The sequence below is a fragment of the Ictalurus furcatus genome, chromosome 13 (assembly GCF_023375685.1).
Source record: "Ictalurus furcatus strain D&B chromosome 13, Billie_1.0, whole genome shotgun sequence".
Lineage (NCBI taxonomy): Eukaryota > Metazoa > Chordata > Actinopteri > Siluriformes > Ictaluridae > Ictalurus > Ictalurus furcatus.
The window spans coordinates 5,559,915-5,575,798 of record NC_071267.1 but is presented as its reverse complement, the minus strand read 5'-3'; the positions used below and the strand labels follow the sequence as shown (position 1 = coordinate 5,575,798).

At 39.0% G+C, this 15,884-nt stretch overlaps 2 protein-coding genes across 2 annotated transcripts; one reads left to right on the top strand and one right to left on the bottom strand.

The window, feature by feature from the left end:
- The first annotated feature begins 659 nt into the window (after positions 1-659).
- LOC128617322 (bone morphogenetic protein 2-like) lies at positions 660-5,595 on the top strand. Its single transcript, XM_053640402.1, has 5 exons — positions 660-937; positions 1,068-1,227; positions 1,300-1,416; positions 3,529-3,740; positions 3,948-5,595. Exons 1-5 carry the CDS (start codon positions 660-662, stop codon positions 4,414-4,416), a joined length of 1,236 nt encoding a protein of 411 aa, XP_053496377.1. The 3' UTR covers positions 4,417-5,595.
- A 2,349-nt stretch (positions 5,596-7,944) lies between these two features.
- Positions 7,945-15,884, bottom strand: LOC128617280 (cardiac-enriched FHL2-interacting protein). The gene is made up of 2 exons (XM_053640352.1): positions 15,570-15,884; positions 7,945-14,438 (listed from the first exon to the last, which is right to left on the bottom strand). Exon 2 carries the CDS (start codon positions 14,354-14,356, stop codon positions 8,753-8,755), a length of 5,604 nt encoding a protein of 1,867 aa, XP_053496327.1. The 5' UTR covers positions 14,357-14,438; positions 15,570-15,884; the 3' UTR covers positions 7,945-8,752.

Here is a 15,884-nt window from a genome sequence, read left to right as displayed (position 1 = left end):
GCCAAGCTGCCACTGTTGGGCCCTTGAGCCCCTTAACCCTCTCTGCTCCAGGGGTGCTATATCATGGCTGATCCTGCACTCTGACCCCAGCTTCCTAACATGCTGGGGTATGTGAAGAAAAGAATTGTGCTGTGATGTGTAATGTAATGTGAACAATAAAGACTCATAATAACATTAGGCTAATTACTGATTAAATAAATTAAAAAAAAAGTTTTTTGCTGGTGGAGTTCTACATTGTGTTCTTTCTGGGGTTTATTATTATACTTGTTGTTGTTGTCATTATTGTTGTTGCTGATGCTATTCAGCTTCAGTTTTCTATCTAGTGGGTAAGTTTTGAAGCTCTTAAGTTAATAAAATGATAAAAGCATAAAGGGAATAGATTCAGAAATTAAGTTTTGCATTGCCACTTTATTGATTCAAATTGCACGTGGAGCTGGAGGACTTGCTTTAATTTATAGTGGTTTTAGTTGAAAAGCATCTCGTAATGTTTATCTTGCACGCACAATGAGCACACAAGGTACATTTACAGATGTTTCAGTGCTACCCACTACAGTCCAGTGCGACCGGTGCAGTCCAGCATCACATGACCTCATGCCATACTGGTGACAGCTTCGCTTTGATGCTTTATCTCTGCGCACTTGACACCTCTGTAACTAGCCATGGCTTTGCTAAAAAGTCTTTATCTTTTTGAGATCTTTGCCTTGCAGCTGGTCTCACTTTTCACTGTGTTGTCCGCTGATGTTTCTGAAGCGCCAGATGCGCGCGTAATTACAGATGTGTCCAAGCAGCGCTCCTGGTCTGACGCGCTCCAAGTCCGAGACGTCCGGCGTCATGTCGCGCGCAGAAAAGCGCCTCGCTTTATGATGGAGCTATACGAGGAAAATATCAGAAACCCTGCGATTCTGCAGGGGAACATCGTGAGGAGCTTTCCAGGTGCGTAAAACCCTCAGCAGCACTCAGATCAGTCCACAAAACATCATCTCAAGCTGCTAGTCATGCGAGATCTCTCCACAGACACTCACATAGGCTATCTTTTTTTATAATATTCCATTATTTATCCATTGTAGCCTGTTATATCTGTATTGTAATATTTATTCAGCGCAATCGAATGGCGCGTTTCACTTTTTTAACCTGACATCATTTGGCCACCTGGAGAAGATCACCAAAGCGGAATTCCGGTGGTTTCGGCGCGCGCACACGGTTTTACCGGGACATCACTTTTACAGAGTAAGTTTTACTTTAGTATATTCTGAAATAAGGCGGATCAGACACTCAATTCTCTCTGATGTCGGATTTTAGATCGATTTGTATGAAGCGCTGGACAGCCGAGTGAAACCATGGCGAGGAAACCTGATCCTGTCACGGTTACTGTCTGTGTATACTGAAGGATGGGAAGTGTTTAACATCACACACACGGTGAGTGACATGCACTTACTCTGATACAGAGAGAGACAAAGAGTTTAGTGGTGTCTGGATATTTGATCTTCCACTGCCATGTGAAGAGTGTATCAGGGTAAAGTAATGTCATATTTCTGTTAGGAGACTGAAGAACTGATATTAATGAAAGTGTTTGCAAACTGTGATGTCTACCAGAGAGGGTGTTACTATGTACTGACTTGTTACAGTGTCAAACTTTTGCACAAGCCACAATAAATATATTTTTTTTCTATTTCATCAAAGTTAATCAAATATAAACTAACTGTGAATTTAACATTTTTAAACAGTTTGCTGTACCGGTTATGTTCATTTCACTTAAAAAATTAGCACAATATGTAATCTGGCCAGGGGCGTGCAAACTTTTGCATATCAAAATTTTTGACCTTCAATGGCTATCAAAGCAAGCTCAAGTCAATTAGTACACAGCAAAATCCCCAGTGTTGATTTAACACCCAGAGTGTTGATTTTACACCCTACAGTGTTTATATAAGTCCACTGGACACAAATGAACACTCTGGGTGTTAATTCAACACTAGGGATTTTACTGTGTATGATCTGTGAAATGTTTCACATTATTATTTCTTTATCTGTCCATCAGTCATCAGTGTTAGATTCACAAGATCACCATGAATCCTAGCAGGGTTTTTTTTTTTTTCTTACTTTTTTTGCTCTGTTTGTGTGCTCTGTTTAATTTCTCATTAATCTAATGTTAATAACATTTCGTAGTGATTTCATTTTGACTGAAATATTTCCTGAGTTGTGAAATCTTAATGAATAAATGAATAAATATATTCGAATTAAACAATGGTTTTGATGCTAACATTTTCCTAGTTGACCAGTTGTTTAATTTCTCAAAGTGGGGTCCAGGTAGCATCTACAGGGGGTCTGTCATTTTTTTTGTTTGTTTGTTTGGTTGCTGTGTTGGAAATCACAGCCAACTATTATCATATTAATCATCAACTTATTATATGAATCATCACATTATCATATCAATCAATTAATCAATCAAGTTATTATTATTATTATTGTTATTATTATTGTTGTTGTTGTTGTTGTTGTTGTTGTTGTTGTGTTATTAGTTTGTCTGACTGGTGCTTTGGGTTTAATCTAACCACAGTGGCTCTTGTCATTAATAATAATAATAAATATTATTGTATGCATTTAAATGATGAGCCAAATAATTACATAAGCCTAATAATTTAAATAATTGGATTATGCTTGTAAGATAAATCTGTGCTGAGGTCTACAGAACTCAATCCCCACCCCACCCCACCCCCATTTTTTTTTTCTTACAGTTAACACTTTCAGCCTTTTTTCTCTGTCTGCCAAATGTTTGAGAATCCTTGATTTTGAGAAATTGTAAACATCGTATAGTTTAAAACGTGCATCATATTTTCAAATAATGTATACTTTGTTTTTTAAGACAAGATTTTATCGCTGATTAGAGTTCATAACACACATCCTAATATAAACACTCCAAGTATCCAAGCACTTGTTTCTGGATAACATTGATATAATTATTGCCATGTGTAGTAACAAAATGGTTATTATTTAATTAATTGTACACCTCCGTGAAATGTCCATCTGAGGTCTTTGAGTCCACTTGTCCCATTAGTGAGCTGGGTCACTGCAAATCAAATACCTTTATCGTTTATTCCATAAACTAAGGGAATAATTTAAAATCTGTCAGAGAATATTTTTACTTAAAAACATCGTAGTTGCATGTGTTTTTACATATTGTTAACTGAGCAACTTAATCCACCTGTGGTTGCTGTTATACAGTCCTGACAGTTGGAGGTACTGCAAGACCCTCAGTACACCCGCTTGCCACACCCCTGTTTTAAAATGCAATGCTGTTTGGTAGGATACCATTAGCCAATATGAGACAATATGAGCCATACAACATACTGTATAATAGCCTATAAAAAGAGTGTAGGGGTGAAAATCCTCAAACACTTCCATAGTTTTGTTTTTACAAGGCACTCTTGGTTGTCAGTCCCACAATTCATAGCTCCACATTCACACTCCAGTACAGTAAAAGCGCAACAGGGCTGACAAAGCTGTATGTTTGTTGCCTCAAATGTATAATAGGTCACCAAATGGCTTCAGAACAGCAGTACAAACAGTGGCATCTTGGTTGCTTCAACTGTAACATTAGGACACTGGTTGGAGACATCTGTAAAAACTGTGAGAGAAACGGGCTATGAAGAAAATGATGCCTATTTGGTTATCTACTCAGACGATGGACGAAGAAGCTCTGGTAAAGGTGACCTCTGTAATTTGCATTTTTCACCTTTCTTTAGGTGAGATTGTTATATGATGTATTTAAAATCTGATGAAAAGCCCTCTATGTTGTCCCAGTGAAGTTTAAATTCATTCATACACATTATTATATATATACATACACATACACACACACACACACACACACACACACACACACACACACACACAAGTACAGTAATCATTTTAGATGCTTTTATTAGAGTAACACAAATCTGATTCTGAAGTCATTTTTATGATTCCGCAGGTGAAGGAATTCCCCCATCAGGTCCGAACACTGACACACCCTTAGAGTTCCTCGAGTTCAAAAACTCCCTCCAGTCTGCGGTGCGAAGGCGCAGGAATACACATAAAAGGGCAGCTGAAAATTCACATGCTGCACATTGTCAAAGAACACCTCTCTATGTGGACTTTGTAAAACTCGGGTGGTCCGGATGGATAATATCACCAAGTGGCTACAACGCCTACCACTGCACTGGGTCCTGCCCGTTTCCACTCAGTGGAAGCTTACATGCAACTAACCATGCCATTGTGCAATCGATAGTGAGCACATTAAAACTGTCCAACAAAGTGGGAAGGCCATGCTGCGTACCAGACAACCTTCAACCAATAAGTCTGTTGTACTTTGATGATGAGGAAAATGTTGTTCTCAAACAATATGACGACATGGTGGCAAGCAGCTGTGGCTGCCACTGAATGCACTACTGTACATCATTATCTGTTGAATTTTTCATATAATCCCTAGGGAATGATATAGGCGAATAAAGGGCCGTGTGCTGCATCAGAAAATGTTTGTGTGAACACCAAAAAAAAAATCTGTGAATGCAATCATTTTCTTTTTATGCTCTTATATGAAAACAGGTAAAGTATAAACTCAGATTCCCACTGGATTTATTAACACTGTGTTATGTAATGGAAAAACAGTTGAAAAATGTTACCCTTTTTTTCCCCTGTTGAAGCGATCAGGTTAACATATATGACATATCTATTGGGACTGAATTAACATGTTATACCATCTCTGTTCTATTTTTTTTTTTAAATTATTTTATTTTTTTTTATTTTATTTGTACTATTTGTGGGACCAAGTGAAAAATCAGGGGAGCTGAATGCTAATAACTTGTATGTTATACCAGTTTTCACCACAAGGGGCCACTAATTCCTAAAATATTATCTACAGTGAGGAATTTTATCTAATTGGCTATAGTTTATAATTATCACATGGGTTTTGATGATGGAATGGCTAAATGTAGCACTGTATTATGATTTTGTGCCTAAAATAACTATTTCTTTAATATGTGTTCAGTATTGTGTGCATACTTCAGGCTACTTTTTTGTTTGTTCTTATCTGCACCTGTTTTGTCTGAGCTGTACAGATGCAGCTCTGGTATCAGTCAGATTAATAACTAGGAGACATTAGATTGTCAAGAACATAAATACATCAACAAATGTGGAACAAAGTGAAATCAAATGTGACCTTTTTTCCCGTTGTTAGTTAATGTGTCTGTACAAAATTCATCACTATCACTTAAAAGGAAGAAATGTTCTTTGTCAGTAATCTTTTGCTAAATGGCTTCTGTATTCGACCATGAATACTTGAACATGAGTAGTTAAATCTAAAATAACCACAGCATGTCCTGTTCCCCTCCCCCACACCCAGCTATGATAGGGTGACCATATTCTGGTTTACCAAAAAGAGGACGCCAATCCCGTCCGGACTTTTTTAAAATCTGAAAAAGAGGACGTTTGGTCACTCTAGGCTATGATCCAACAGAAAATGCCAAGTCAGTTTGCACTCCAGTCACCGTGAAACCAACTAGCACGCAGTAACGCTGGCAGGATTATCACTGCTTTAGACAATTTGAGTACCGTTGATGCAGGAAGTGAAAAGATCTGACTCCATGTTTGGTTTTCAAAAGCGAAATAACTCCTGCTCAAATCTGCCTTTTTACTTGGAAATACAGAGGGTTGACCAATTTCAATGCATTTTAAACTTCGGGGCACTGTGGGGTCCACTTGTCTCTTTAAAAGGAAAGGTCACTGCAAAATCAATACAGAGTTTCTCTGACTGATCACCTAATGGGATTACCAGCAACAAGCAGCATTATACTGTGATACAAATGCATAAAATGCAGCTACACTGAGCTATATTTAAATCTGTATAATAACAGAATGCTACGTATGTAAGCAAGATTGTAAGAATGACACTGTTGTCATTTCATGACCTCAACCTCATCTGGGTATGTCACAACTGCCCTCTGGCCATACTTGCCAAACCGAGTGACCAAGATGTCCTCCATTTAGTTGCAGATCCACTGTTCCATATATAACCTTCTGTTCCTTGTCTCTTAAGTTCCTGACTGATAGTGAAGTAATCTTTAGGGATAAGTAGAGATCAAAGTCATCACAAGGGTTCATAACATGCCCTGATAGCACAACCTCAGACAGTAATGGACAGTAAATCATAAATAGTGCTGTGTGGAAGGCTTAGGGCATCTGAAAGGTGCTTTTCATTTTGCTCTTTTTTTTCTCGCTTTCCAGCACTTTTAGATTCATGCACACTCACGCTTTCCCTCTAGGATTTTGCGATTTTCTCCAGATTTGTGCCAAGAGACGTCATGTGACGTCAACACAACGTGCATTCAGCAAAAGCCCTCTTTGATTCACATACGTCTATGAGTACAGCTAAAAGGTCTCATTTACTAACAAGTGTCACTGCGAAAGACCGTGAAAAATAATTTTGTGTAATTGCAAGTAGTTTTCCGCTAAAAAAGCACAAAAATCTCTGCAAAGTTGCATCACAAATTTTGAAGAAGAAAAAAAAGCTGCAGCAAAATTAAGCATTTTTGGCCGCAACAATCATAAAAAAAAAAGTCTCTGAAATAATGTACGGACTGCTCAAGGCTTACACCAACATAAACACTTACACACAGTTCTGTGCAGCTCAGCTCTCTCTCTCTCTCTATCTCTCGTTCTCTCTCTCTCTCTCTCTCTCTCTCTCTTTCAGCTCTTGTCTCTCGACCTAGGAAAAATCACTCACAGCTGCAGCCTCTACCTTACCACTCACTCTCCCAACTCCTCCTCCATTCACAAACCGGCGCTCGACCACGTCCCCATCTCCACATGCTGATACCTTTCTTAATTCAGGATGAGAATCAGTGAAGGCTCTGGTGCTGCTCTCTGGGCTCACTCTACTGTACGTATGTGTAATGAAGCGACATTCGGCCTGGAAATTCTGAAGGTAGATGGTAAGCTCCATGCCACCATTGTGCAAATGTCTGAAAGTGACAGTGCTCATTGGACCACAGAGGAGGGAGCCATAGCATATGTAGAAGGTGTCTCTTTACCTGCATTCAGCTTACCGAATGGGCTAACCTAACTAGAGATCCTTAATGGTGCTCCCCAAAGCACACAAACCACTGCTCAACTTGTAGTCACTTCCTCATAGCACTTAACAGCTCTGTATATAATTAGGGCTGACCTGGGGACTTTATCATCTGTGATATGCTTATTAATATAACAGAGATGCTAATATCATTGGAATGCTTTTTCCGGCCACATAGTGACATGCTTGAACTCCAGTCCCCAACACTTATGAGGCATGCTGACCAGTAACACATGCAATTCACCAACTCATCTAGCTATACTGATGGCCTGCAAAACTGCACTTTACATCTGCATCTTGTATTGGACACGAACTGCTTACCAACAAGTCTGGAACCCACTGCAAGTCGGGTAGTTGGAAATATTCCTGGTGTGCAGATAATGTTGCCACATGCTCCCTTGGAGACGACCTAGAAAGAGAGGCTTCTAGCTGGCTTCCTCTTATTGTTGAAACTGGTATATCATGCTAATTATTAGCATGTAGTAACAAGTAGCATGTAGTAGTTATTTATTCACCAGGTGCCACAAAGGATGAGTGGAAAAAAGCTCTTTGTGGTCAAAGTTGATATAACACGCTAAATGTTAGGCAAAATCGTAAAAAAAAAATATTGTGATTTTTTATTTTGTTGTTGTTGCTTAGACAATAACAACAACAAAAAAAACTTAATTTGCCAACATGCTATTTTGTTCCCTTCTCTTTAGGGCTTACAAATATTTAAGTTAATGTTCAGAGGTAGATACCTCAGATTCATATCTCTGGGAACTCTCAGGAGTCATTAATGTGTTCACAACTTCTGTTAAAAAATTAGCTTGAAGAGAAAACACAACTCACATCTAAACAGGGGTTTATTTAGACCAGTCACTTAAAGCTGACCATCCTTACTTAATATGAAATATTAGACATTTCTTGAGATTTTTTATTGGAATGGTTCACATTTTATGAGGCCAGCAACACAGCCTGGCAACAGCCAAAAAAATCAATAAGTCAATCATTTCAAAATACACACAATATTACATAAATACACCAAATACATAGTTAATGTCCAACTTAACCTTTAAATGTGCCATTTAAGACATACTGCGACTTTTACCTTTCTCTATTTAATCAGTGCATCTTGTCCTCTGCAAAAGTAAATATGGCAAAGAATGTGAACATTATTATTTTTTTAAAAAATACACTTGCACCAATCACTGGGAAAAACCACTACTTTTAGACATTCTTGTAATAACATGATAACCCAGTCAAACATCACAAAATACATAATCATTAGAAAATCCCAAAGGCCAATACCAAAGGCAGGAAGGAAACTAGAGTATTTTAGAGCTCGGAGCAAAACATGTATAAAACATGTATATTCATATAGGACAAAAATACTAATGCCTGAATTCAGACTCCCTTAATTCCAAGACCATTTATTGGTCTATAAGGTAATTCTATTTATTTTCATCTGTTTTAATCTAACACAATCAAATACTGATTATGTTTAACAAAAAGTGCTCTTTTAATACACGCACAGCTCATGTGTAGGGCTGACTCTCTCTTTTGTGCTTTTCATAAAAGGCATCATGCTATTATATCTCACTGGCTTGAAACACAGTAAGACAAGTAAGCAGCCACAACAACAGAGCCTGCTTTAACAGTGGATTTCAGTTATGGTAGGGATGAGACAGGCACTGGAACAAAGCCATGATATAGCATAAGTGGAGGTGCGTTCACAACTTCTACAGATTGTGCCCGTGGTACAGACCCTTCAATTGACTGAATTGGCAGTTGGACATAGCTTCCTGTCTCTGGATCAAAGAAGGTTTTCGTCTTGACCTGCACTGGCATGTCCACTACAAAATACTGTCCAGAATCGAGATCCTGCAGAAGCTTCCTTTGGGTCATTGGGAAAGACTGTGGTACAGTGTTGTTTGCTGGAGAGCCATAAGTATGCTCGATGCTCTTTCGTCGTATTGGTGCTGTCTGTGCAGTGGCCGGATTCTTTAATGTTTCAGTATTGGTTTTAGAGACAGAATCATCAGAGCTAAGTAACCTATGCTCATCTTTGCCACTTGAAAATCTGTCTAAACTATGAGCCCTGCGGTACAGCTTGTGTGGTAGGTATTTCTCACTAGTACGTCCCAATCTTTCACAGTCAACATTTATATTCTGGGTATCAAACTGATCTTTGTGTTGTGATTGTTTTGCTTTTTGCTTTTCAGCCACACAGCTCTTTGCATCACCATCCACATTGATTAGACTGCTCTGACATCCATGCTTTAGTTTCCTTCCAGTATCTTTCTCCTTCCTATGGCTGTTTGGTTTATTATGCTGTGTGGCATCTCTCTCACTTGTGTGACTCTTTGGAATAGATGTCTCATTGCAGTTTTCCCCAGTGCTTTGATTACTGCAACCTCTGTCAATACTATGTTCTTGTTGGTATGATCTGTCACTGAGAACCCTGTCACTACTTTGGTGCCTCCTCTCACGTTTCTGACAGGAACCCTTCTCACTGCTCCGGCCACGTTCTGATTTACTTTTAGCTTCAGCTTTCTGGATCCTCTTTGTGGTCAGCTTCATGGCACGACGCAGGGCTTTCTCTGTTTTTGGAGGCACAGCAGGTGGCTTGCCCTGAAGCTGATTTTCAATGCCACTACAGACTGATTCAGATCTTTCACTTGGTGCCTTCAGTCCCTCTATGCTTTCTGCAGGTGCAGTGCTGAATGCAAGCTCCTCCACAGTGTCTTCTGCACACGTTTCATAGCTTTCTATTCCCTCTGAAACTGAGCTTTTAGCCAATTGCCACTCCTCTTCTTCTGGTACTGTGGAACTATCCATCAGCCCTTTTCTCTCCTGGTCTGTGGTGGATTGAGAATATGTAGGGGGTGCAACCTGTTTTGATGACTGGTTTGGCTGGGTGATTCGGACAGGTGTGGAAGGCAGAGTTGGAATTTGCACGTCCACAACGTCCTTGAAAAGGTCTGGATCTTCTTCACCCCTTTCAGACCCACTTAAGCTTTCCCTAGGAGACCATGGCTGTGTAACTCCAGCAACAGTTTTATGGAGTATGGGTCTTACTGTTTTGGTAACAGGGGATGCACTAAATGTGTTGTCTTTCACTTTAAATAAAGCAGGTTTTCCTAGTGTGGGAGAAGAGGCATTGGACTGGCATGTTGGTGTTAGATTACGAGCTGAGTCTATCAAACAGTGCACCCATCCACCTTTTTCCACATCCTTTGAAGAAGGAACTGCCACGTCTGAGTTATGTGGTTTACTTTCAGGGTTGCTCTTGGAACAGGAATCCCCTGTGTCTAAATTCTCACAATTTCTTTCTTCACCTTTATTCAGACATGGTGATGGTGTTTTGTGTGAAAAAAAGGAGTCCTCGGATGGTTTGGAAGCTAGGTTGCCTTGTTCCAATTGTTTAACATCTACCAATGATGAAGGTTCAACTTGATCAAGAATATCATAAAGGGTTATCCTTTCCATTGGAACATTATCAGGGTTTAACAAATTCAAGGTTGGTGTCTTCTCAGATTTATCACCAGGTTCATGAGAATTCCCAAAATGGTCAGTTAAATACTCTTTGACAGAGCTTTCACCATGACATATGGGTTCGGTTTGGCTGCCCGTTTTTCTCAAAACATCAGAGGCACTTTCATTCTCTGTTTTAGACACATCTATTTTGTCCTCTTCATTTCTTTTGACATCTTTGTTAACAATTTGCATGCCCTGTTTATCAGAAATTTCTCCACGCAGATATTCTTCATTTTCCATTGCCAGCTTTGTCTCTTTTGAATCTTTGTCAGGTAGTTTCTTGTTGTCTGAATCTGCCTCTCTTGCTTTGTGAATATGTTCTGTTAAAATTCCTTCAACTTCAGGAGAACCCATTATATCCTTTGCTGAAAATGCTTTTTGTTTTAGTAAGTCATTTCCAGGGTAGACCATGAGACTGTCTCCTTGACTCAAACATTCTTGGACATTTAAACTTGGCACTACTTGTTCTCTATTGAATGTTTCCATAAGTGATAATACATGGCCTTTTACTGGCCCTTTATCCTTTGGTAGATTAGATTTCTTGACTTCTGTGCAAAGAAACTCTTCAGGTTTAACTGTTCTCTCAACACTCCCTACGTCTTCCTTTCTTTGTCTTTCATTCATTGTACTGTCTTCACTTTGGGAATTTGCACTTTCTCTTCTAGGAGGAGCCTCGGGTTTTTTCTGAATAGATGACTCATCTTCACCAACTTTAATGATCTTATTGTCAATATAGTCCTGGACTATTAAGGTTTCTTGACCGAGACTTATATTTTTAGGCATGCACACTATTTCTTTAAGTTCAGTTACATTAGCCATTGACTTGATATTGCTTGTGTCACCTTGTTGACCGTGTCTGTCAGATCCGTCCCTATCTGTATATATCAATCTATTTGGACTGTGCTTTACAGCACCTTCCTGCTTATAAGGTTCAGCTAATTTTACCTCAGGCACATGACATGCACCATGATTGGTGTCTATGTCTGACATGCTTTGAACATTTTGGCTAGTTGGTGTAAAATCATAAATGGCCTTCTGACCTCGCCAGTCTGATGTTTCTTTCTGACTCGATGCTAGCATACTCTCTTGATTGTGGTCTCCATTTATGGGTAAATCCTGTCCGCTTTGTCTATCACTTTGCTGTTTTCTTTTTTCTCTTTCAGCAATACTTTTCTCCAAAGCCACTGTGGCTAGCTCATACTTATCCTTTACTATGCTCTTTTTCTTTGAGCCTGGGACTGTATTCAATGGCTGTTCCTTTAAAGTGAACAGTGCTATTTTTGCTGACGTGTTTCCTTTCATAGATAAAGCATCATTTTTGGCTAATCCTTGTTCAGTGCATATACCCAGACCATTCTTTGTGGGTATGCTATTATTATCCTTTGTAACACTTTCTTTGGTAGATGGATCATCCATATTTTCCATCCACACTTTTCCTTTATACACATCTATATTCAGTTCTCTCTTTCTCAGCTCATCTTTTCCTGCAGAAATTACATTCTCTTGCCAATATTCACATTCATTATCATCATTATCATCATCATCATCATCATCATCATTTACATTCACATATCTCTGGTTTTTAATGTAGTTGTTTAGTCTTGAAGAAAATACATGCTTAGGTTTTGTTTCTTTTCTGTAACATTCATTAGATTTGATAGGTCTTTCCTCTGCCTTAAATATTCTTCCTGTATTCAATTTGTCTTGATTCCTACTACCTGAAGGTGTCAGTGTATCTTGTTGTGCACTGTGCTTTTTTAAAACTGTAGTAGAATAGTTTTCCTTCAGAGCTACAGAATCTGTTTTCTCAGTCGGTGCCTTGTCTGAGGTCTCAACATGGTTCAGGTGGGTATAATCATGCTTTGCATTGTTTAATTCTGGTTTAGTCAAATGATGTTTTCTTTGCAGTTCCTTACTATCCTTCTCTGGAAAATGTTCTGTACAGAACTTCTGTTCTGCACTTTTATTCACCATGGAATGAGAACCAGGGACATCCATTGGCGTGTTTTTAGTATTCAGTTCTACTGAACTAGATTTCCGGTACAAATTTAAAGATGGATATGTAACTTTGTCCAAAATATTCTTTTTTGATTTCAAAGACTTAATAGGTGAGCCTCTATTTCCAGCTTGCAGTAGACTAAGTCCCAAAAAGTCATCTGGCAATGTGCTATTTATATGACTGCTGGATCGAGTGCTTTGTATGTCTGCAGTCTCAGGACTCATTGGAAACGTGGTGGCTTTTTGAATAGTGGTTTTAGAGTCTGTGATTTCTGGACTTTCCAAAACATTTTTGGTAACATCTTGTTCAATCAGAGGAGACAGTTTATTTTGGTCTGCTGCATCTAAACCTTTAAACTTTGGTGGGCTGTATGTTGCTTTGACGCGTTTTCTGTTGTCCTTGAGATTAAACAACAGACTTGATGCCTTGGATTTATAACCTTCTCGTTTGATGTCAGGTGATGGACGAATCTCTGTCTCATGGAGTGCTGGTATATCGAGGGCTGCGGGGGAGAGAACAGGCTGCAGTATCTCTGAGGTTCCTGTACCCTGTCTGGAGGGTATGATTGGCGTCAACAGCTGTGAAATACTGAACGGAGTTGAATTTAAGCAAGTTGTTTCTTCCACTGTTCTAACCTCCTTTTTACTTTGTATTGCACCCTCCTCTCCAGTGTTTGACCTTTCGCAGGCAGGTGAGCTGAGAAGTGGCTGAACAACACCTTTTGCCCTGTTTCGACTTCTTCTCCAAGGAGCAGAAAGGTCCCCTTCAGACTGACACCTCTGAAATGATCCAGAGGATGTCTGCAGCACTTGTGGCTGAAGAGTCTCAATTTGAATGTCAGGCAGTTTCAGGAAATTTAGCTCAGAATGTTTTTCTGGTACTGGAGGTACAGTTTTCAAAATCTGTGCTGTGCATTGTGATAAATCAGGTTTAGATTTATGCTGAGGTTCCAGAGGTGAGGTGCTTTGGCTTGTCTCTCTTTTATTTGGCTCTGGTACATGTAATCTGTTTGAATTGTTCAGTTTTTTGTGAAGTGGGGAATCATACAATCCAGCTGGGCTATTGCATGGAAACATCTCCATGTTTTCCAGTCCAAATCTATTTAAGTCTCCCCAGGACTGGAATGGGCTGAATTCACTGTGAAGGAAAAAGTTTTTGGAATTCAGTTTTCTCAGCTTCGTGGATTTGCTATGTTGATTTTTAGATGATTTTCCTGACAAATTATGTATATCCTGGATTGATTTAACAGTCCCTTTCTCAGAGGGCTTACGATGACTCTTAAGGTGGTTTTGATAATCTGAAGAAAACTCCGATAGCTCTGTTTGGATGCTAAGTAGTGCTGATTTGTCCCATGAGTCCCCGTTTGTCATTTTTGTGTCATTATTAGCTGCAAATGCAGCAAAAAGTGATGACACCTTTGATCTGTTTTTATTCATTAGCCATGGCGTGCTGTACACACCATTGGGCCGGTGAGTTCCAAGTTTCTTAACATCCAAAGTAGAGTTCTCTCGAAGCTTTTTTGATCTCTCTTCAGCTACTGGCTTGTGACAGTCTACAGGAGATGGTAAAATCTCTGAGTCATTGTAGATTGCCTCATCACCGATGCACAGACTCTTAAAGGCTCGGTCTGTAAGGTTCATAACCTCTCTGTCTGTCTCATCCATAAAGCTGTCCAGGTTAGAAGGGTGCTGCATGCTTGCTTTATGGCTCACATGCTGTTTCTCCGGGCAGCTCATGGTGAATGCACGTACTTCAGTCTGATGTCCATAACATCCTATGTGACCATCACCAGTATTTCACCACTACCTCATGATTTTCCTGTAAAAACAGACACCAGATTATATGAAATTACTTCCCATTATGCAAGCCGTTCTTTCAAACCGCTTAACCTTCTCGTGTGTTAAACCAGAAGGTTAAAGTGCACAAGTACATTTAAGAGAAATGCAGCAAGCCACACATAAACTATTTTTAGGAGAGCCTGGATGCCTATCTGCCTTTCCCAACACATAAGCCATGGGCAGCAGCATGACTACAAGCATGAAGATAAGCAATTCCCATCCATGGGCTTAACAAAAATAGCTCAGCATTCACATGATGCACAAGACCTGTCTGTTGTCAATGTATTGTTTCAGGTTATTACTCTGGTTCACCCTTTTTTTTTTACCCCCTCAGCAATTTCTACTGATGGTACTGTAAGACATAAATCTTAGACACTAAAACAGACTGAAACACACAGTAAATTTTTACGCCATCATCATTTTGCATTAGTTTTGTTGTTGTTGTTGTTGTTGTTGTTGTTATTTTATCTTAAAGAATAATAGACTCAGCACAGTACTAAATCACAACAGTACAATTCCAGGCACAACACAACTATTCTAATAAAAGAGTGAGGATCCTTAAAGATACAACTGTAATTTTGAATGTTAGACAACTTGACAGAAATCCAGTAATGACCAAGAATAAAACCATAGCAAACATTATGAAAGCAGCCAAGAAAATCTGGACACTACAACTTTTTTCCAGTGGTCATAATTTCATATCAACTTGCTGTCTGGATGATTTCCCTGCATCTGTTATTTACATGTAACTAAAAACTATGCTACCACAACAAGCCCTCAGTAACCTCCAGGAAAAACCTTGAAACTCATTTTCTTTGAATTTAAAACATACAAATCAAACTTGAATTGTAAAAACGAAATCATGAATAGCACTATGAATACAGAATATGCACTCAATGGTTTCAAATATCAATAAATAAAACAGAATAAAAACAATACTTAAACTTTTCAGTACTACAATGGAAGTCAATAATGCCTAACTCGTTTGACAAAAAAAAAAAGAAGAAAGAAACAAAATTTTCTAGTATTGCATATTTGTACAGAGAAAAGTACTACATACTTTAGTTTAGTACTTTTTATCACTTAATGATAAAACTGACTTATTTCTTACCTTTTGTCTGGGTTCCCATTTTCCAACAAATACATGAGTTAAGGTTTCCAGAGATGATCATTCAGACATCCATACAGAGCCACCTGTTTAACAAAATACAGCAGTTCTCTTCATAAGGATGTGTAGTGAAAGATAGTATAGAAATCCTCAGGCAAAGGAACGAAAGCAAGCATACAAAGCAGAGCCTACCAAAATAACTGCAGTAGTTGAGCGAAGCTGAACACAGTAGGAGCATGGGAAGTAGCTGGTGAGCACTCATTTGCTATTTTGGTATTGGGGCATAAGTACCATTGCTCTCCCCTTATTACCTCTCAG